This window comes from Salvia hispanica, chromosome 4, assembly GCF_023119035.1.
Source record: "Salvia hispanica cultivar TCC Black 2014 chromosome 4, UniMelb_Shisp_WGS_1.0, whole genome shotgun sequence".
NCBI classification, from domain to species: Eukaryota; Viridiplantae; Streptophyta; class Magnoliopsida; order Lamiales; family Lamiaceae; genus Salvia; species Salvia hispanica.
Window position 1 is genome coordinate 21218620 of NC_062968.1, and position 23601 is coordinate 21242220.

The 23601-nt window shown below is 33.6% G+C and overlaps 3 protein-coding genes across 4 annotated transcripts; 2 read left to right on the top strand and 1 right to left on the bottom strand.

Moving 5' to 3' along the window:
* The first annotated feature begins 2773 nt into the window (after positions 1-2773).
* On the top strand, positions 2774-4520 carry LOC125224347. The gene is made up of 3 exons (XM_048127730.1): positions 2774-2922; positions 3005-3952; positions 4166-4520. Exons 1-3 carry the CDS (start codon positions 2791-2793, stop codon positions 4349-4351), a joined length of 1266 nt encoding a protein of 421 aa, XP_047983687.1. The 5' UTR covers positions 2774-2790; the 3' UTR covers positions 4352-4520.
* Positions 4521-8097: 3577 nt separating this feature from the next.
* On the bottom strand, positions 8098-10810 carry LOC125221926 (protein trichome birefringence-like 12). Its single transcript, XM_048124266.1, has 3 exons — positions 10261-10810; positions 9161-9298; positions 8098-8746 (listed from the first exon to the last, which is right to left on the bottom strand). Exons 1-3 carry the CDS (start codon positions 10776-10778, stop codon positions 8215-8217), a joined length of 1188 nt encoding a protein of 395 aa, XP_047980223.1. The 5' UTR covers positions 10779-10810; the 3' UTR covers positions 8098-8214.
* A 488-nt stretch (positions 10811-11298) lies between these two features.
* On the top strand, positions 11299-14801 carry LOC125221927 (phosphoglycerate mutase-like protein 1). 2 transcript variants are annotated; one of them, XM_048124267.1, is made up of 10 exons: positions 11299-11512; positions 12145-12206; positions 12302-12409; positions 12509-12588; positions 13054-13216; positions 13398-13472; positions 13598-13686; positions 14045-14164; positions 14318-14362; positions 14449-14801. In XM_048124267.1, exons 1-10 carry the CDS (start codon positions 11380-11382, stop codon positions 14555-14557), a joined length of 984 nt encoding a protein of 327 aa, XP_047980224.1. In that variant the 5' UTR covers positions 11299-11379; the 3' UTR covers positions 14558-14801. The 2 variants fall into 2 exon arrangements, with proteins under 2 accessions (XP_047980224.1, XP_047980226.1); XM_048124269.1 differs by having other exon boundaries at positions 11427-11512; positions 12145-12233.
* The last annotated feature ends 8800 nt before the right edge of the window (positions 14802-23601 follow it).

Consider the following 23601-nt stretch of genomic DNA (forward strand, 5'->3'; position numbering starts at 1 on the left):
ATATGAGTGAAGTGAGTTAGTGGAATGCGAGACCTACTTAACATTTATGCTAAAAATGAAGTGTGACAATTATTGTGGGACTGACCAAAATGGAAAAAGTGACAATTATTGTGGGACAGAGGGGGTATTTTTTAACGGAAGCTTAATCATCATATTTGACTAACTTACGTGTATTTTTATCATAATTAACACTATTAAATTAACGTGGTTTTATAACATGGTCTTATATCCTACTTGCTATGGACTTAAAAAATTAATAATACTAGTATAAAATATCATAAACATTTCATAGTTGTCTAGATAGATTAATTTTTTTGTCGAAGATATCCTATTAATATAAAATTTGTGATATTTTAGACCACTTTTAAATACTATAGTTTGGTCAAATTTATTGGTCAAAATACTAGAGTTTGGTCAATTTTTTTTGATTTTGTGAGAAATACTTTGAATTTGGTCAAAAATTTAGGGTTTTGTGAGAAATACAAAAATTTGATCAAAATTTATAGATTTTGTGAGAAATACTAGAATTAGGTCAAAATTTACGAGTTTAAAGACCAATACCCCTACAATAAATATATACATTGACGTATACAGAGATGTACACTATACTGAAATTATATTCGCAGTCTATATATAACTAAAAGCAAAATATATACATTCACATATAAAGAAACGTGCAATATAGTACTAGTAAAACTATATTCGACATGCTTGTATCTGACCAATGACTATCACAATTTTGATTGTGAAACTTGTTTCAACGACAATTTGTCAATTCTGATAGAATAACAGTACTATAATCTAACTAGCAAATAAATATCGCAAAAATACCATAGCTACGACAATTAGCATTATAATTTCGGTATACCACTTAATAAATACTACTCCATATATTTTAGAATAGACAAAGACCATTTAATATTAATAAAAAGGCAACTAAGATTGCTAAACTGTTTTAGGTAGGTCAGCTTATAACAATTAAATTGTATTAGTATAATGTTGGGGTTCTTTCATATTGTATATGCTTATAAATGTAACAATGTGGTCTTTTGCTATACAGTAGTAGTATAAACCAAATTAACAGACACGCCATGTTTTTGTAAAATAAAAATACTATATTTAAAGTGAACTTACAAAATTTAACACTTTATTTTACAACAAAAATTTAATGAAAATAGAAGAATGAATTAACTATATAGGGTTAGAGCTCGACGTGAAACATTTAATTCACAATTCTCAATTTTTAACTAATTCATAAATTATTAATCAATTTAATGTCATTAAAGTACATCTAAAATATTTTAAAATTGTCCTATTTTATGTATACTAAATCAAGTGGGCTAGTTATTAATACAAATAAGCCTGCGGAGATTTTCCACTAAATCATCGAAATCTATCAAATTTCATACTATTGAGTAACCTTTTCCACCACAATAAGCCGTCGTGCTATATGATGCCACACTATGATGTATATTGCAAAAAAAAAGAGTCTGGTCTGTAATAGACATTTAATTTATAAAATATACAAACCTGAGTTATAAAATATACGTGGTAAATTCAAATTAGGCAACGCCGAAACATTAATGTAATTTCTCCATATATATAGTACTACTATATAGTTTGGAGAGCAAGCTAAGCTGAACAAAAAAAGAAGCCGAGTGATAAAAAAAATATATACACACTGCGCACACACAATGGCCCGATGCAGTGGCTGTTCTACACTCGTATTCGGGACGTCTTACTCATGCTTGGAGTGCTTATTCAACTCTGCTGAATTCGATCACATGTTCACCCTTTGCCGCGATTGTTATGCCACGGGGAGAGTCTGGCACGGGCATCCCTTGACATCCACCGCCGTGGCCGCGGATTTGTTGCGGCACCGAGCACTTCTTACTAGGTTTAGAGACCTCATCTCTGCTCATCCATCACCATCTCCGCCCAAGGTGATCACTCTTTCTTCTATATTTTTGTTATGGAGTTGAAAGGTGGTAGTCTGGTTACTAATTTTTTTGCGTATATAGAATAAATTATAATATTACAACAATGCATCTTTTCATGGTAACTATAGATTATAGGGATAATATATGAAGCTTTAATTACGAGATTTGTTCTAGTTCTTGCCTGTCCATAATCACAAAGTATGGTCAGTTTTTTGCTATTATCCCATTCGTGGACAATTTGACGTCTTTCGGTGATGTTCACTACTACGTTGTTTTATATAAATAAGTATTTTTAGTCTTTCATTTTTTTCATTCAGTTATTTTTAAAACAATGTCGTTTTCTGTATGGATGAGACAATTGAGAAAATATTGAAACTTCATGATTCAACCTTATGTTTTTGAACCTCATGGTACTTTTTTATCAGAAATTGTCCAAATTTCATAATTTAAATTACTATAATCCCAAGATAATTCTTCCTCCATCTTCGAAAAATAGTTACTCCTCATTTTGGTCCGTTCGTCAAAATTAGTCTACCGAGTACTATTTTCTCCTTCCCACTATAGGCGAGTTGTATTCATTTTATTGTTCACCCCACTATAATTGAGTTATATATTTATTTTTTAGGGGTAACTGCTTTTAAAATCATGAACTTTACACGAATTCCGGTTTTTCCCACGAACTTTAAAAAGTTCATATAATACCACGAACTTTGTAGTTGGTTGCCGATTTCCCATATCGGGTTTTCCGGCAGAGTAGGTCGCCACGTGGATTATTTTTCTACGTGGCAATAACATGTGGCAATGACATGTTAAATTTTTATTTTTTTTTGGCACGGATGGTAACAGTCAGATGTATCCTATAGCATGGGCAGTGGTTGAAGTCGAGAATGAGGTGTGCTGGAGTTGGTTTGTTAACATTCTAACTCAGGATTTGAACTTAGGAGATGGAGAGGGAATTACAATCTTAAGTGATCAACAAAAGGTATGGTGAAAGTCATTACATCAGTAACCAGAGATGTGTTTACTACTACTTATACTTTAACAACCTCAATTTTTGATGATAGGGACTTGAGAATGCAGTGAAGGATCTTCTTCCAATGGCTGAGCATAGGAATTGTGCACGGCATATCTATGCAAATTGGAAGAAAACTCACAAAGGGCCAGCACTAAAGCAACATTTCTGGAAGATAGTTAGAAGCACATATATGGAGGAGTATGATGGTGCATGCCACGAGTTAGAGAAGGAAGATGGGCAGGCTTATGCTGATTTGATGGATAAGAATCCTAGCAAATTCTGTAAGGCCTTTCTAACTCCGGTCCAATGTTCTGATGCAATTCTAAACAACGTCTGTGAATGTTTCAACTCTTATATCCTTGAGGCAAGGAATAAACATATAATAGATATGCTTGAGGAAATTAGAATTGCATTGATGGAGAGGTTGTATAGAAAGAATGTTGAAATTAAGAGTGCTGAGAGGAGTTCAAGCATATGTCCAAAAATAAGGAAAAAAATTGAAGCTATGGTTTATGAGAGTAGAAACTGCACAACTATTCCTGCAATAGGGGGAAAATTCGAGGTTAAACACTTTCAGGACAGATTTGTAGTTATTCCAACATTGAGGAAGTGTGGTTGTAGGAAATGGGAATTGACTGGCATTCCCTGCGTGCATGGATGTGCTGTGATTAATTTCCTTAAGCAAAATATGGATGACTACGTCAATGAATGGTTTTCAGTGGGTAAGTATAAGTTGGCATATGGGTATGGGCTCCCAGCTTTAAATGGGGAGAAATTGTGGCCGGCTGCAGAAGGATTGCCTGTTATCCCACCACCTATTAGGAAGATGCCGGGTAGGCCTAAGAAGGTTAGGAGAAGGGATCCATACGAGAAAGAACCAGAAAGACCAAACAAGCTTAGGAAAACATGCCAAATGACTTGTCAGAATTGTTTCCAAGAAGGCCACAACAGTAGGACTTGCAAAAATGATACTGTTCATTTGCCACCTAAACCAAAGGTAACTGATTTATATACTCACACTTATTAGTTGTAAATGCTATTTTAATTTGAAAAATGATGAGTTAGTTGTATATTAGTATGAGCAAAAAAATGATCAATCTGACTTTGAAAAAAAACAAAATAGTCACTAATTTTTGAAATATCAGCAAGTTTGAATCAGTTAGGTGATTTGTTTTGGTTTGATATTAGTTGATAAGTACTCTAATTTCAGGGAAAAAAGGGGAGGCCTCGCAAAGCGCCGCTGCAATCAACTACACCTGCAACAACTGCGATTCCAGGGAGAGGTCGTGGTGGAGGTCGTGGTGGTGGAGGTCGTGGTGGAGGTCGTGGTGGTGGAGGTCGTGGTGGAGGTCGCGGTGGATCTATTCCTACGCAAGAAAGTAACACAAACACCTGAAGAAATGAGTAGTCTCACTTTTGACTTGGTGATGCAGTTTAGTAGTGAATGATATGTATTTGGATGTTATAACAACACTACTTTTGGAGTATATGTATTAGAGAAGACAATCTGTACTCTTATCTGCAGCTCAGTAGTAAATGATATGCTTTTGGATGTTATAATCATGTTCAGCTAATTCACCTTCTCAACACCCTTTATCTACACTATGTTTACTATTGCTGTTAGTGTTGTATTGCTGTTACTAGCTGTGCTTCTTCCTTGTTTCTTGGCTCCTTTAAGGTTTGGAAAAATTGGTGTTTTTTTTTTCTTTTGCATTCTGATTTATGAGGGTTTGTGTTTGGTGTTTTGATGTTTGCAGACATGGATTTGAGTGGTTTGAGTTGTGGCTGGGGTTGTATTTTAGCTATGTGCTTGTAATCTTTTTTATGTTCTCTGCCCATTTTTAGATTCCTAAAATATACTAAAAAATAATGGCTTTGTGTTTATGTTCTCTGCCTATTTTTGATGTTTGCAGATCATGGATTGACTTTATATTCTGCTTTTTCTTTTAAGTGATGTTCAACTAAATTTATCTTTAGATCACATCAATGCCTTCATTAAATTTACATATACCTACAACCTTCTTGCATTTTGCATAAACAGCATCTCAAAATTGTTGAATTTTAGGTAGCATTCCTAACCTCTTAGAAATGGCCATTTTGAATAGGATCAAAAGATATGCCTAGTTAGAAATGGAAAGATTATATACTTCCTTTTCAAGAAAGCAATGCCTTGATGAAAGTTGCTTTAGAATGATATGACAAATTAGTCTATTTCTGGTGGAACCCCCACCGATAGTTTTGATGGCTAACAAATCATAGAGGCTCATTTCTTGCAATAACAATGGCTTCGTTGCTTTTTTTTCTTCATTAGGTGAACTGTGAAAAGGTCTCCCCTATTATCTGATACCTTACACAAAGAAAGGATCTTAAACTCACAAATATTATCAAATGAAATTAAATAGGCAACACCACACGTCACACAATCCAACACTAATATCAATTTATTAGTCTTGTTAAATGCAAAGTCAATACTCCAGTGCACATTAATATCAGCCAATAGTAACTTTCAAGTAGCGGTTTGTGCGGCTCATATTGCCAACAACTTGCTGGAGTGCTTCGAGCTCTTCAGTTTTTGAGCGTATTTTGTCCTGAAGTTCATCCTGCAGAGCAACACTCTTCTTTAATGCCTCTTCAATACCTTCCTTCTCCATCTTCAATTTCTGAAAATAGTACTCTTGATTCGGCATATCAAGCCAACGAAAGTATTTGCAATCGTCATGCTTCCATACTTGGCAGCGATAAAAGCGTCGTCCAGGATTCGCCTCCGTCTTAGATGTCACAATTTCTGCTTCCAAACCATGGTTACAAACCACAACTTCAGGCCTTGGCCAAGTCCAGCTCGAACGCGACGATGTAGACATCCTAAACCAAATACAAGCCCAATTTAACCATTCATTTATCATCCAAACATTCTAAGATAAGCTATATAAGCTTAGGTAAATGGTAGTGCAGATTCAGCAAATGTCCAAAGTACAAAAATTGAACTAGTAGTAGATTCAACAATTTGCATTAACTAATGGCAGATTCAAAAATCACATGTTTCATTCAAATGATGGCAGATTTAACTAATGAAATATTCAACTAATGGCAGATTCAACAAGTTGCATACAACTAATGGTAGATTCAAATTCAACTAATAGCATATTCAACAAGTTCAACAAAACTGCATCACAAATTCGCATATTCAACAAATTCAATAGATATACATCACAAATCGCAGTTGAATGCCATTCGTCGAATGAAATTGATTCCATAGACGAATGAAATCGACAGCTATACACGATTCAAAATCAGATATACACAAATTCAACAAATTCAAAATCGGATATACACAAATTGAACAAATTCAAAATCCTAAATTGAAGCCATATACTAATGCAACTTGTTGAAATCGACAGATATACACATTCGAAATCGCAAACCCGTCGCTGCTGCTGAATTCGCAAACCCGTCGCTGCTACTGAATTCGCAAACCCTAGGTTGTTGAACAAGCCAAGGGATGACGGATTTAAACTACAAATCGGAACGTTGTTTGGGCGATTCTGAAATCTCTGAAGTGAAAGCGGGATTGAATACAGATTCTGAATATCGCGATTGAATATCGCGATTGATTCCGAAGAATTAGGTTGAAATCTCTTAATTATAAAATTTATGAAATTTGAAATGTTGAAACTCTGAAACGACGTCGTTTTAGAGGTTGAAATCTTTGAAATTGTACATATTTTAGACGGTTTGCCACATAAGATTTCCGGCATGCCCCGTCAGCACTATTTCTGCCGGAAAAACCCCGGGTCGGGTCGAATGGGAAAATCGCAACGCCCGACAAAGTTCGTGGTATTATATGAACTTTTTAAAGTTCGTGGGAAAAACCGGAATTCGTGTAAAGTTCATGATTTTAAAAGCAGTTACCCCTTGTAATAATACCCTCGATATTGAAAAGTTCTCACTCACTCTCACCCCACAGCAAGAGGCATTCCTCACTCCCACACCAGATTCTGACCATGCAACTAATTACATGAAGAATGTGGTAATACAAACTAATTTCTTTAACAATTTGGTATTTGGAATAATATAGTTTTGGAACTTACCTGTTCTAATATTATGGCAGCTGGCAATGAAATTTAGACAACCTAATGATCCCCCATCAACAGTAACTGCATATACGAATGTGACTCATCATCGTCATGCTTCGTCTTCATCTTCATCTTCACATCCCGAGACATATTATCCGAATCATTTTTCGAGTTATTGTCCAAACCCGCAGACTTCTTCAAATGGAACAGCTCCACTGTTTAGAGTTACGTTTCTGTTGGTTTTGTGTATCATATACTCTCTCCGTCCACTGTCAATAGTTTTAGTTTGCAAAATTATTAAAGTAAGAAAGATAATAGAGAAAAAATGTGATCATTAGAGTATTTTTAATAAATTTATTGGTTGTGGACGGAAACAAGACTGCACGAGTTTTAGAAAAAAATTAGTAAAAATGAGAAAGAGAGAGAAAAAGTGGTTGAAATGTCTTTACTACGCATGCTTAATTGCCTTTTTATTCTTTCAGAAAGCGGCGATTACCACGTTTCAAATAGTGGACGTGGCCCTTACCGTTGCCAGCCTCTCCGGCATGTGCACTATCCTATGAGTTGTGACTCATTCTCGTATCTGTATAGTTAAATTATAAGGACATTTGATTTTTTGAGGTGGTTTATTTTTGTGTTAATATTGTATATAGATCATCACCTTGTAATCTCATTAATTTTGTGTGACTTCAATCAGCTTGTAAGCATCTTGCCTAACCATGTAATCTTCTGTGTTTCTAATCTGTTTTACTTGTTACAACATCAAAGATCTTTACATTTAGTTGCTCTGCCATCGGTATCAATTTGGTTGAACGATAACAACTGGATGATTTTGTTCGTTCAAAGGGTTGTGATCTATTATTGAGGCTGCTAGCTCGAACATCGAGTCGGATAATGTCTCTATTTTTCTGTTGACGCTGTCTGCTTTTTTCGTGCTCAACGTATTTTAAGTAAATTGATCGTTTTATCTTCGACCATTAACTTTTGACGGTTTTGTCCAAAAACAACAAAAAACAGCCCGATAAAAGATAGAGCTGTGTCAAAATTGATCTTTTACACAAAAATCCAATGCATCAGAACGGCTTATGAGTTGTGTCGAAATTGATCACACCCTGTTAAAAGCTCAACAATAAAAAGGTTTTACAATAATGAATTTAATAGGTGAAAAAAGACCAAAATCATGAAATCAAAGTGGAGTGAAGTTGTATGTGATGAGTTGTGCTAATATATCAACCCAAGTATCAGGAACACCAGGCAAGCACCAATGCATGCAGTCCTGTCCCCACACAGCCACTGCGTCCTTCTTCCCCAGCCACACCGCCGGGTGAGCGTCGGCTCTCCACTCGCTCAAACGGCTCAAGTCCAGCGGTATGATGCTCGTCCCTTTCAACGCCTCCCCGATCACTTCATTCACTATTCTACCTTCTTTGTTGGTTCCGTTGTTGGCTGGATCAAACCATAAATCTATCTCGGATTCTTCAAGAGGGTTGTCGAACAAGCAGCTCCCGTTCTGATTCCAGTCGCCCCCGTGAAAATGCCGCGGTGACTGCAGCCGCCAGAACTTGAGCGTCTTCTTGGGGAAAGCTTTCTCGATATGAGATACCATGTTCTTGACAACAACTTTCAGCCCATCCATTAAGTCCAGAGGAGGATGTATTGGCTGACCGTCTTTGAAGAATACGAGAGGAGTTTCTTCTGGGAATTTATCAGGGCCCCACCTAAGCACAAGACGACACTTTATTGCATCAACACACTAAACGGAACAACAAATTGCAACCACATACAACACCGAAATTAAAACCTTAACATTAGCCATTAGCACTAGTTTTTTTTTTTTTTCCTGAAAGCATCGTATTGGAAAACATCATTATATTCTGAAGAATTTGCCAATCTGGGATTAATTGACAAGAAAGAAAACACTTGGATTTGAACCAATAATTATCTATTGAGAATTCAGGTTAGAGATTAAAAAAGTAGGACATCAATGACATTCTTACAACGGGTACGAAAGTCTGTTGATAGCATGCAAAATTCAAGTTTCGTGTGCCAGAATCATCCATACCAATGGCATATGTGTGTATATTGTTAATTGATAATGAAAATTGAGAAAAAACAAAAGATTAGAGAATCACCAGTGACCGGTGTTGAAAACCAGAACATCGTAGAAATCAGAAACGTTAGCCCAATCATCAGCTGGAATATCAACATCTGCTCGATATATTCCTTTGACTCCATCTTGACCAGAAAATCCAGGCTGTTTAGTCTGCCACCTTGTTTAATCAGTAATTAGCTAGTGAGGAAGCAAATCCAAGTTATCCAATAAAAGGTACACATGCTACATAAATCGAGCATTCAAAGTAAAAAATGTAAGAGGGCACAGGCCACACACAGTGCCTATAATAATACCCCATCAATTAGAAATGCCCTAAAGTTGCGGCTCTTCATAAAATTTGTCTGGGGTTGGTGGAGATATCTAAGGAAAGAAAGGATATGGTACTAGAAATGCCTCCCAAAGATATTCATATTAAAAGTATATTGATGTGAAAATCAATCCGTTGAAGGAAAACAGTAGCTACTCTCACTCAGTTTCTTCCTCTCTAAGTTTTGTACAGTCTAGTGTTTGCGTGTGTCGGGAGCTCCAAGATAGCTTCTCAAAACTTGCAAAGGTTTTTTATTTATGCACCAATCATAGCTCCAATACAACAATGAACACTAACACCTTAGAAATACAAAATTTTGTAGCAATGCACTTTATACTAAAATCCTCTTAATATAATGATCTGCATTTTATGCACTAAATAGCCAAGTGAAACACTAAAGAGAGATATCATATACGCCATCTGTTATCAGGACTTCCTACTCTCTAAATCATCATGTTCCAAGTGAAGATTTTACTGATTTGCTTTAGATGAGATACAACCTTTCATTTCTCTACTTGCACATATAAAACTTATTAACAACTCTTCTAAGCTGTGAACATAAATCTCATGAAAAACAGTAAGCGAGCCGATCAGCTGCATCGAGCTCCAAACGAATAACCATCAAACATAAACTCAGTTTCCATATCCCAGCTACCTCAATTATGCACTGAAATCTATCATTACCAAATCCAACAATGCATAACATCACAATCCCCAAATCCCAAACCCTAATCACACAAATAAAAACACAAAATCACTACACCAATTAAGCATAAAAACACATTCAAACACCTCAAAGGAAGAATGCATACTCATATCTAGCCAGCAAAACAGCACGATGATACGCCACAGTCACATTGAATTTGGGGAAATAAGCCCCTCTCCACGCCCCTCTCCTCTTCCACTTCCTCGCACCAGCATCCCCCAATCTCAACACACACAGAAACGCCACCAAAAAGTTCTCATTCAAAGAGTCCCCAATAAGCCCAATACTCCTGTCCCTCATCAAATTGAGGAACCTAACCGGGTCGACCCGGTCCAGATCGCAGGCGTGAGGCGACCATTTCCATGAATTGATCCGCGCCATGTTGGCGCGCTGGTTTTTGAGGCAATTCCACGCGTTTCGGTGGAAAGGGCAGGCTGAATCGTAGGTGGGCTTGCGGGTGGGGTCGAGAATCCAGCGGCCGTCGGAGAGATTGCATGATGTGAGGGGGGAGAAGGGGGTTTTGGATTGGGGGAGTAAGAGGGGGAAGAAGGAGTGGAAGAGGATGAGGAAGCAGGAAGGGAGGATTAAGCAGATGATAAGTTTGGGGGAGAGTTTCGATGCCATTGGCTTTTGTGGGCTTCTCTCATTCCATTCAAAGACGACTTCTTGAAATTGAGTCAGAATTTGAGATTACTGTGAAGAAGATAATTTGCTGAGTAGTTATCATTAATTTTGTTTTACAGTGCATAATATTTTTGATATTACTTTAAAAGTTTCAAAATTCAGTTAATTAAATTAGAGAAGTAGAAAGTGAAAATGGTTGCACTCTTACATCTTATAGATTTTTCAAATATTATGGCTGTTTTTATTTATTGAAAATAGAATTTGGGAAAGAAAGAAATTGGAATACAAATATACAGGTAGAAATAAAATTCTAGAGAATAAAAATGAGTAAGATATACAAAAACCATTGTCAGCAAACCATTAAAAAAATTAAATTAAGTTGAAAATCTGTTACTACTACTAATTTAACATCAATTTTCAATTCCTTTATTCAAAAACAGTAATCTGGGATTAGTATATTGGAAAGAGATATGTTGATTGTGGAGTGGAGCTGTGCTCTCTATTATTCCTCAATTAATTAATAATTTCTTGCTTGAAGAATCAAGACAAAAAAAAAATGTCTAATCCCATTTCCATCGTTCATTAATCTTGCCTCGATCACATGTTCGCCACCACTACTTTAAATCCCACATCTCTTACTTCTTCTCTCATTTCAAGATTCCAATTTTCTCCGTCTTCACCAATCCAAGGAGGAGGAGCTTTACAACACTTGCGCTGCTCCTCTTCACTACTCAGTGAGTTTACCAACTCTTAATTAACAATTTCTATAATGGGACGCCAAAATCAAGTGAAAGTTTGAGTCTTGTTGAAGTATCTTTGTGTAACTGGCTGTTTACTCTCGTGGGGTTTTCGATTTCAGTCAAATATTAGCTGCTTTTTGACTTTTTCCTTTCTTCATTCTGTTGTGCTTCGTTGTCAAAATATAATCTTGATTGTTCTTGCTTGATTCGTGTGTGGATTTTAAAGCATTTTCAGTAGATTGTTTTTCACATATTGGATAGTATAAACCTGATTGTAGTGTTTGGTATATCCGAATAGTTTTAGATTGCTTGATTTCTGTCCATTTTCAACCGTATATTGTCAAATTATTAGACTCGAATATGATGATCAAATAGGGAGTGTTTCCTGATAAATCAACTGATAAATATGGTAGTATATAGGTATCATTCTTGCTGTATCAGTGTTATCGAATGTAGGCCTTTGGAGAAATGTGTGTTGCCTTTGTGTTATATTCGAATTCCCGGAGCATATTCTGTGGACAGCATCTGAAATAATGTACTCCTTAATGCGTCTCCGTGTGCTCTTTACATGGATTTCTGCTTGTATAGTAGTATTAGTAAGTTGTGTCCTTGTTTGTTCTTTTCAGATATGGATAATGGTGTTTGCCCGAGTTTGTTCCCACTGCACCGCAGCAAAACCATCCACCTGGTTGGTATCTCTATTTGATACTTCAAGGTTGTCTTCTATCTTAGATTTTGGCAAATTTTCGAAGGCTTTGTGGTCTCATTAAACCATATGTTTAGGTGAGGCATGCTCAGGGAATCCACAATGTAGATGGAGATAAGAACTACAAAGCTTTCATGTCTCCGGAATATTTTGATGCGCACCTAACTCAATTGGGCTGGCAGCAGGTAGGAATGCCGCCATCGGCTTAATCACTTACATTTTTCCTAGTCTTTGCTTCTAAAACTCGTGAAGGTGTAGTGGCTGACCTCGACCTCTGCTATCAGGTTGACAACCTGCGTAAACATGTGCATTCAAGTGGCCTCATAAAGAGCATTGATTTGGTCATTACGTCTCCATTGCTAAGGTAGTATTTAAGGTGCAAACAATACCCAAGCATCTTAAATGATTATCTACATAATTGTACAATAGATACTTCGGTATGAGTCATCAAACATTGTGTCATGTGATGCTGAATGTATTTCCTGGAGAAGAGTAACAAACACCATGTCCTCCGTTGTCAGTCTATACACGATATGTGTATCATTATCGAGAATTCCTTCTTGCATCTAGATTTTCTTTAGGCTGTATCTTGTTAACTTGCCTTGAAAAATGGACTTTTTTTCAACACTGCCTGGCCTCAAGCATCGCGATGCTAACATGATGTAAACTTTGGACAATGGAGCAATTGAACTCGGAAAAAACCTTATCTTCTTTTCAACCCCAAGCTTTATACTACTACTATATCCACATTTGAACAATATGGAATCAATAATCCTTTGTATTTACATCTCTTTAATAGATTTGACCTTACATAATGATTCGATTATAGGACCATGCAAACTGCTGTCGGGGTATTTGGTGGCGAGGCCTATTCTGACAAGATGGATATTGTACCACTAATGGTGGAAAATGCTGGAAATAGTGACCATCCTGCAATTTCGAGTCTTGATTGCCCACCGATTGTTGCAGTTGAACTCTGTCGAGAACATCTGGTACGTTCACTAATACAACTTATTTGCTTCAAGCTGGTTCTATATATGATGATCTTGCCAAGGGACCTTGAGAATAACAATGAAATTGCTGTAATGCTCAACTATCGTAATTTCAAATGATTATAAGAAAAGTGCACATGATTTAAGTCACATCAACCTCCTCACACAATTTTGGTTGCAGGGAGTTCATCCTTGTGATAGGAGGAGAAGCATTAGCGAATATCGATGCCTTTTCCCAGCGGTTGATTTTTCACTGGTAAGTAGTTTAGCTAAAAAGATATACTCTTTTGGTGCACAAGAACATACCTGAGGTGGATACCCTTAATTCAAATGATTTAGGCTTGCGAAAACATCCTAATAAATATCACAATTTTCATTCAGATCGAGAGTGATGATGATGTATTATGGAAGGCTGATGTTAGAGAAACCAAGGATGAGGTTGCAGCTAGGGGAATGAACTTCATGAACTGGTAACGATTTCTACATTAAAATCATATAATCGAACCTTTATCAAGGGTAAATGATATCCCATGGCGTTATCAAGTTTCAGTCTTTTCGTTTCATTTAATCGAATCACCATGACACATTTACTCTTACAAGTAAAAGATCATTATCTTTTTTGCATCGTTAAACATGACTTGATCCTCGATTATTGGCAATGTATCTGGTGCCTTTATTCTTTGCTTTCTAATCTTCACTCTCCAAATATGTCGTGTTTCACTTGGTTTCCCCCACTTGAGTTGTCTGTCGAAGTTTTACGTGGTGGGGATTACTTCTCAACTCTGTCTTTGTTTATCGTATTCTTCTTGCATATATTTATATACGCAGGTTGTTCACACGGAAAGAGAAAGAGATAGCAATAGTTACACACAGCGGGTTCTTGTTCCACACACTAGCTGCCTTTGGCAATGACTGTCACCCTCTTGTAAAGAATGAAATTTCTAGTCAGTAAGTGAAATCTGCATCTTTCGAATCTCTATTGAAATTGACTCGACTTCATCTACGTATTTTGCAATGCATCGAATGCCTTCCAAGTAGTATAAACTTAATAGTATGTAATCGAATTTATACTGAATCTCTAAATGTCCCTATCATATGTAGTTTTGCCAACTGCGAGCTTCGTTCCATGGTCATCCTTGACAGAGGGTAAAGTCCCGTAACTCAACGCATGGCTTTGTTATAAGTGTTATCCGCATTCGTTCGAATAACTGAAATAGTTGGTACATTGGTAGCATGGTTGGGTCAGATTGTTCATCAACTAACTATCCCGGAAAGATCCCCTCGGGGCTGGATTCTCCGAGTGATGCTGCTGCTGATGTGAAGAAGGAAGGGAAAGAGTGACCAAATTAAACTCGTTGCATCAATAAAGAACGTTTGAGCGATGGGATGAGGCGAGAGCAATTTAAGCATGTGTTGCTTCCAGTAAGTGGCGATCCCGAGAATCGACACATCTCTTCGGAAATATGTGCCTCTCTTCCTAATTATCTTCTTTGTGCAGACATGACTGGGTTTCTTCATCATCCTATCTATTAGTATTTCCCACCATGTGTGGTGAATTTGTGGTTGAATCAATGTTTCATTATAAGCATTGTGTTTTAGATTTATGCTTAACTGAAAAATTATCAATACAAAAATGCATCTCAATACAAAATTCAGACTATTAAATTTGTCAATCTAATGGTTAATAATGCACCAAAAACACAGAGGGTTATTATTAAGTAGTTGTAGGTCATATTTTAAAATTCGGATTTGAGGTCATGTGAAGATAATTTTAGGTCAGTCTTACTATAATGATCTAAAAGTATATTGACAATGACCTAAAAATTACCTATGTATACTTGATTCCGTTTTTTTTTATTAAGAGTGAATTTTGTATAGATCAAGCCCCTATGCTTACTTCCTTAACCATAGAAACAAAGAATAGAAGCATAATTAATCTTTTGCTTTGTAACAAATTTGAGTTGCGGCTAGTCATGATCTTGTAGAGAAAGACAAAGTATAATGATGATAAATTGATAATTGATCATTATAATAATAGTAGCATCTTTGCGGCTAATGGCTATTCATTCACATACAAAAAGCAAACAACATATTATACCAAAAACTGGGTTGAGAGAGATACGACATTATGTGAAAAGATCTCTGCAAATGAACTACTAGTATTTTATGTCTTTTCAAGAAATCAACTTCAAATTAGTTATAAATTACAATAATTATTTCATGAAAATTTAAAGTATTAATTATTGTAACATGGATTAGGTCTCAAGGCATCTTCAACTTTTTTTACTCTATTTAACAATAGGATCTCCACTCGATGTTAAATAAATAGTCTTCAGTTTCAAATACTACAGAATGAACATTCCTATTTATTTGTTTAATCTCTAAAAAATCTTTACTCATTTCATTTTGGCGAATTTAGTCTTTAGATGAGATATTTCTTTCAAGTACATTTTGATTCTTCATTCCACTTTGGACCACTCGGGCTATAGAGAAGCCAAGTCAACGCATCAATGAAAAAAATTCAGATGAGAAAATTTTGATAGTATAAACTAAATAATTCGTAATTGTATATATTAACAGAAAAAATTTGAAGGTATAATTGTACTCGTAGTTCTCACATAATGACATAAATACGTTGTTGTCTCACTACAAAATCGCATGAATCTTAAACTGGTAATTAACTGTAATTATATTGAAACACTTCTCTAATCGTGTATTTTTTAATTTGTGTACAAAACTAATATTGAATGACAGTTTGTTTATTTAAGTATTTAACCTCAGTTCAACTTTATAATAACAAGATAAATTATTAGATAAAAACGATGCTACATACTTTGATTGCTGCAAATGTGTATTTTCATACTTTTATTTAATTAGTGGGTTGTTGTTAATTATGCCAACACACACACGGGTTGAATCGCACATGGTTTTCTTACAAGTATATTTTGAAAACCTATAAAATAATATCGAAAAGAATACCATAACTTGAAATACAAAAAATGACAAATATTATTGATATATCACCTATCCATCCCAATTCTTATATTTGATGACTTGATGTTAGTATGCCTTTAAATCTGTATAGTTTGCCGTTATCTATGTGTTTATTTATATAAAAGTAGGGCACATAATTCTATAATCTGAAAACAATCTGAATACAATATGTTCTTCGTTTCCTGCTTGTGGACGTAGCCAACACAATGTTAGTGAACCACGTAAGTTTTATGTCTTTTTATATTTCTATTTGTTTCTATTACACAATTGTTCTATTATGTCACAGAACTTGATTTCATGTATCATAAATGAAACTCAAATTTTGAACATAAAATGTGCACAAGCACTTTTATTCTTTAATTATTTAGAACACCAAACGAATCTCAGCACTAACATACAAATCACACCGTTTTGCATGCCTTGATGAAAGCAGTCAAATTAAACGTTTGTTAATTAATTGAGTCTCGACATTCATGACATTAGAAATAATTATTTTAGAGTTGGTAATATTTCAAAGCAAGGAATCCGGCTGTCTTATGATAATTACAGTTAATTAACACTTTTGATACTAAACCTTTTCCTTCGTATTAACGAAGATTCCTTACAGTTTCCCATAATCTGCAACTAATATTAATTAATTAATTAATTACTCCTACTTAATTAGTAATTAATATGAGCGCCCACCGTTTTGGATACAATTATGCCAACCAATCTTGCTAGATTTATGCACTTCACTCGTGCTTGGATATCATAATTAATTCTTTATCTTTATGTCTCACTTGAGTGAAAAACATAATTTTGAGCTCGTCACATCTAATCTTCCAAATATAATTTATTTACTTTATATGCTAATTTGCAACCTAGCTATTTACACAGAAATGCAAAAATATGTAGTGTATTGCATTATTGTTCATCGAAAATTATATTTGTGGGTTCCAATGAAGACAAAAATGGTTTCTATGAAGTCAATTTTTTTTTATATACTTCTACTCAAATGGTGGGTCTATTTCTTAACTCTAAACATTATCTTCCAAAAATTTATCAAAACTCGTGTTTCACCAAATCAATACAATTATAGTGACATGTATGATAGATTCGTAATATCATCACTAATTAAAATTTATAAAATATTTGGAAAAGAATTCAAATAAGATTAAAATTTTGCTGGTTCTATAATAAATTCCCATAGAACACATGAAAAAAAAAGAAAAATCCCAATATTTTATTTTCATCAATATCTAACTCCGTGTACATTAAAGCAATAAATAGAAATAAATTAAGTTTTTAAATTAACAACAAATAAATTAATAAATAAAGATTTGTGTAACATTCTCTCTAATTTCTTGAGGAGACATATATGGTTGTTTTCTGCCAAGTTGCATGGAAAAAATTGGCTGTCGAAATTTGAAATACTATGTTTTGACAATTACTCATTTTTAAGTCTACCAAATGACTCTATCAACCAATTTGTGCAATTTTCTTCCACCAAATGCAATAACATGCATTTCTCGCTATTAGATTTAATGGAGTATATTTAATGACAAATTGGCAATTGAGTTTTGAGCACTCTTACGATAGAAAGTGAAGTAGAAATAATTAAGCCAAAAATAGTGGTTAGTTGTTTACCCTATCTTATTGTTGTAGTAATAACTTACAAGTTAGTGCAATTTATTAATTACTATTATTTTTTTATGAGGTGTGAAATAATAGATACTCACAAGTCACATCTGTCATTAATATTACCATTTCCTAATATACATATCATTAAGTATTTTATTTCAGTTATACTATTTTTAATAAATAAAATCATCAATTAGTAACTAATTCCATTCATATTCTATTGTAAGTATATAGGTAGGGATGTAACTAATATATAAAAGTAAGATTAATATTACACCAATTTTTTTAATCATATATTATTTTTCTTATATTTCTTAAAATATGTGTTGAATCTATATTTATTTATGGACAAAGTATGTAACATCCCAAAAATGACCCTAGTTGGGAATTTGCTATTTAAATGGGAAAATCGGTCAATTAGAGCTTTAAGCGAATAATTTAATACAAAAAATAATATCAACTCTTGAGGAGGATGGAAGGAGAGCTCGGCCCTTCCATGGAGAGAGAAACCGTGAGGTTTCATTGTGAGCAATATCTTTAATTGTCCGTTGAAACGTCGTTCCAATCGCATAAAATCTAATAAATCGAGTTAGTCGGCATTGGAGAACAGCGGTCGATGTTTCTTCATGTCTGTCTTAGCGCTGCATCCTTGGCGGGTCACTGAGCTCGGTTAGTAATGGATATTTTGAATTGTTAGTTGTGGCATGTGGGCACTAAATATTATTCTAAGTTACTTCCGCAATAATTATAAAAATAATTATTGATTTAAAGACATGGTTCTGGAAAAAAAAAGTTGAAAATTTTAAATTGTCATACCTGACTGGTGACATTACCTATTTGGCCTGCAGACGCCGGGTAGGGGTTGTTACAAGTTTGGTATCAGAGCCTAGGTTTAGGCGTTCCTAGGCTTCTGGTTGGGTTAAAGTTGGTTTAGACACATGCCACATAGGATGTTGAGTTTTTTTTATATCAGTGACCCGATGCAGCTGATACTGTGTATTGGTAAAGAAGTTTGTCTAACGAGGATTTGACATATTATGTTAGATTAAAGGTTTCCAAAGTACGGGACAGGAATTTCCGTGTGACCGAGAAATTAGTTATATGGGACTGGCCACCCCATATAGCTCGAATCTCGATAGCGTCATTCTGGGTGAAAGATTAAAAAAAAAAAACTTTAAGAATGATGAGATTAGAATTGGTCAAGAAGATATGATATTGTTTGTGATAAGAAGGTGAATATGTGAATTGGTTGATACTTGATACATATGAATATGTGTCCCTTAAATGGGTTATATGTGCTATCGAAGTTGAGCTATGTGTTGTAATGAAAGTATAAATTCTGTATAGATTATCGAAGTCTGTCAAATGATAAAATGTAAAGAAGTATGCTTATGTGTATTATTGAACCTGTGACATTGTGGAACTAATAAACTTAATATGTTAGAGTAGGGTAAAATATGAACTTACGTGACATTATATGTTATTGAATGTGATGTTAAATATGAGATTTGAAAAGAAATATGGTTGCCGCGCATTGAGTTAGTCAAAATTTCGAGGACGAAATTTTTATTTTGTAATGGTGGTGATCAAAATATACGTGATGATATATGTGACAATACCTGTTTAATAATATATGAGTTTATGTGAAATATCTAGTATAATTTAATAGGTTAATATATTATACATGAAAATAGATTCTTTTATATGGTTCTGTTGAGTTATATTATAAATATTGAAAATCCGAGGCTTGCTAACATTGTTTATAGCGCATGTGAAGTTCATATTACTAACCACTTATGTTGTCATAGTTTGAAAATTTGATGTTGTAGATGAAGATTTGACTATTGGTAAGAGTATGTTGATACGATTAATTATGTGATAATATGTGAATCAACACTAAAGTGAAGATACGTTCACACGAGAATCTGTGGTGATTCTAGGAATAAGTATAAGTATTATAGTAACGACATTATGATTAAATTTTATTAATAATGTAAATTTAATTGTCTTAACATAAACCTAACAACAATACTCTCCAATCATATCAAATGAGTCTATGACTCACACCATAACTCATATGTCATTTTCAGTAAGATGTTCAGTATGTAAATATCACAATGTACCGACTTACCTCTGAACATAAATTTGACAAGAATATGTAAGACCATATGAAATGAGCCCATGCCTCACACAATATCTATAACAAGACAATACTACTTTACTTTGATTGTCACACCAATCGAACCATATGAGACTCTGTTACAAGTTCGTCCTAACAAAAAATTGCACTTTGTACCCCAATAATTAAGGCACTCAACTACAATTTTGACAATTATAATCCTACGTGGCATGTGGGAAAACACACGTAAAGTTGACTCATTTTAAAGTAGGACAACAGCACACAACCTAACCTATTATAGCCAGTTTGAATAGGCAACAACAAACAATTTAATGGACAATGCAAGTGGCCATGGTAAATAAAAAATGTACTACTCCATATAAATTATTTTTAATGAGAAATATTACTAGAAAATCGCATTATATCCTGTGATTATACTAGCCTAATAGTCATCTTTCATGGAGTAATATATGTATAATTATATGCTAAGGTTGCATTGATATGAGATAAACACCGTTAACATCAAAAGAACAATAATTCTGAGAACAACAATTATGACTACTCAAAAATATAAGAAAGGATTCCATAATTTTTAAGATTTTACCATTGACATGCAAATACTACCTCACTTTTTAAAATACGTGAAGATGCACGTATCCATATCAAAACTCAAAGTATTGCGCCAAGAGATGCATACTTAAATTGTGTGTGTGTGTATGCATATATTAAGAAGGTGCGAGTTGTATATATTAGTACGTCGTTGATGAGATCTAGCTCGAGTGTCTAAGTTGAAATGCCACACTGTTCATCTTTGATCTCTATTCCATTTAACTCATTTAATACAATTTTCTTAAATTTTTTATATCAAAATAAATGTCTCTTCTATACTATAGATGGATGGAGTAGTAACTTAGTAATAGTGTAGATAATTAAGCAATTCTAGTAAGTCTTACTTCAACAGACCTATGAGTAGTAACTTAGTAGTGTAGATAATAAAGCAATTCTAGTAAGTCTTACTTCAACAAACATATGCAGTTAATTTGCTACTATTATTGGTTTATTTATTAGATTCTATCAAGTTTAGAAATAGTAACATATTAGAAATGTGGTTTTTGACAAAATGTGGCTTCTGTTTAGTACTTACTATATACTCCTACATATTGTTTGATTGGAGAGGAATCATAAAGAATGAGGTAGTTATAAAGTAGCGGCAAATAAATGCATAGACATTTAATTGACAAGTGCAACAACCACAATTATTTTATTTATGTATTGATTTTTTGAGACAATAAAAAAAGATTTTATATCAAGTGAATAACAAACAAAAACAGAAACTAGATCTTAACTACTTGATTTTCTTAAAATGACAGGACGTTAATAAGGTTTTATATGTGTTGCATTTTTGTTCTTTCTAACAATTTCTACATTACATTAACTATGATATAAATTTGGTTTTATTTGAAGTATGTGTTTATCACAAAATCGTTACTTAGTCTTACTTAATTATACCACTCCACAGAATATTGGTAATGGAGTAGTATTCAAATATTTAAATTAATTTGCGAATTGTGTCATTCTAAGAAAATATTAATGCTTGGTTATTATGACGCTATATATGCGAGAGGCTATTATTTAATTAAAAATACAAAATCTTGTGGATTATATATTTTACAGTTTTAAAATTTTATCTATGTAGTATTTGCTTGTTAATTACATATTTTTTTAGTTTCGGATTTTAAATTATCTATTTTCATTTAATTACTATATACTTTTTGGAGTAAATTTGTTTAGTTTTAAGTTATGTGATTAATTGTAAAACTAAATTGTAGTTAGACCTAACTAAGAAAAAAATATGAATGAAATAAATGTTTAATACCCCTCCATATATGAATAAGAGTCTTATTTCTTTTCGACATAAATTTTAAGAAATGTTAAGAAAAGTGATTGGAAGAAAGTTAGTGAAATATGAGTTGCACTTGCTCATAATTATTATAAATGGCAGTGAGTCCCGACTTGCTCATTTAAATTATATATGAGTATAATTAGTTAGTGGAATGTGAAGCCATTTATAGTATAATAATTATGAATGAGGATTCTTATTAGCAGACAGATTATAATGAAAAAAGTGGAACTGTTATTCACAAACGGATGGAGTATTAACTATCAATTACTCTTTGTCCCTAATAATAAATGTTACACTTTTTTTTTTACTTTGTTACACAAAATATGTCACATTTAACTTTTTGGAAAAATTCTCTCACATCACAAAAATATTTTTTCTCACAATAGTTAGCACACAAAATGTCATCTCCTAAAATCTTGTGTCATCACCCAAATATAACATCATTAGAACGAAGAGAATATTATTTTATAATACCATTAAGTCCTACTACTACGTATTTTGATTTTATTAGTAGAATGGAATCAATTGATTAATTTTTAAATATTACTAGTATAATATTCGTAGAAAGATTTCAATTTGATACTAAAGAAATTGGTAAACAATTTTATTAATAATATATTAAAATAATAACAAAATTATGACGAACACTTAAACGCAATTCTTCTAGAACTTTTATTAGTACTACTCCCTCTATTCCACAAAAGATGTCACACTTGTGGGATGACACGAAATTTTAGGAGGTTTTATTTTGTGTGTTAGATAGAGAAATAAAATATAATTTTTATATTAATGTGAGAGATAATATTTTCAAAAAATGGAAATGTGATATCTTTTGTGGGACAAACTAAAAAGGAAAGTATGACATCTTTTATGGAACGGAGGGAATACTACTTTGTAAAATTATAGTAGTACTCCATTTAAAAATAGAAACTTTTATCTTTTCGGTTTGCACCTAATCGTAAAAAAATTTAATTTTAATAATTTTTTCTCTAATAAAATGGAATTCATTCTTTATTAATACATAATATCTTTATTATCTTTATTTATTTATAATAACTCGAGATTTTATGTAATTTTATTTTGTGTTAAGTAAAGATAATAAGATAAGAGAGATGAAAATAAATTATCTTAATTGGGATAAATAAAAAGAAAAATTGATCATATTTGGTGGGTTAGAGAGAATTAAAACTTGTACACATCATTTCAAAATTAAGTTTCTATTTTCAAGAGAAGAGTAACAGTAGTAAAATTTATTTTAGTACTTTCTCAGTCTCATAGATGTTATCTCATTTTAATTCGATATGAGTTTTAAAAAATATAATGAAAAGTAAATTGAAAAATTAGTAAAAAATGTGAGTTCTATTTTTATAAATTAATTTTATAATAAAATATGAGTAAAAATGAGTTAGTGGAATATGAAAATCGCTGCCAAAAATAATAATAAAAAGTTAAATAAGACAAATTTTATGGGCCGAACGAAAATAAAAAAAATATACTATACAAATTTTCAAGAATTGAGGTGTGAGAGAGATAAAATATGAGAATAGCCTTGACCTCCTCTCTCTTATCCTTTTCCTAATGAATTACTCTTATCAATCCCCTAAAGTGGGACCCATGTCACCATTCTTTCGCCCCAATTTCTCCATTTCCCCACTCCCCATCACCTCACCCTCACCACCTGTCCTGCCACGTCAGCACGAAACCAAGGTTGCACAGAAACATATGGTGCAACTACTCCCCCCTTTATCA

Coding starts and splice junctions, on each gene's coding strand:
- LOC125224347 (XM_048127730.1), top strand. CDS start 2,791: ATGTATCCTATAGCATGGGCAGTGGTTGAAGTCGAGAATGAGGTGTGC. Junction 2,923..3,004: donor TCTTAAGTGATCAACAAAAG/GTATGGTGAAAG, acceptor TTTTGATGATAG/GGACTTGAGAATGCAGTGAA. Junction 3,953..4,165: donor ATTTGCCACCTAAACCAAAG/GTAACTGATTTA, acceptor CTCTAATTTCAG/GGAAAAAAGGGGAGGCCTCG.
- LOC125221926 (XM_048124266.1), bottom strand. CDS start 10,778: ATGGCATCGAAACTCTCCCCCAAACTTATCATCTGCTTAATCCTCCCT. Junction 9,299..10,260: donor GTTTTGCTGGCTAGATATGA/GTATGCATTCTT, acceptor TGATTAAACAAG/GTGGCAGACTAAACAGCCTG. Junction 8,747..9,160: donor GTTTTCAACACCGGTCACTG/GTGATTCTCTAA, acceptor TCTTGTGCTTAG/GTGGGGCCCTGATAAATTCC.
- LOC125221927 (XM_048124267.1), top strand. CDS start 11,380: ATGTTCGCCACCACTACTTTAAATCCCACATCTCTTACTTCTTCTCTC. Junction 13,687..14,044: donor GGAATGAACTTCATGAACTG/GTAACGATTTCT, acceptor TTATATACGCAG/GTTGTTCACACGGAAAGAGA. Junction 14,363..14,448: donor ATGGTCATCCTTGACAGAGG/GTAAAGTCCCGT, acceptor GTACATTGGTAG/CATGGTTGGGTCAGATTGTT.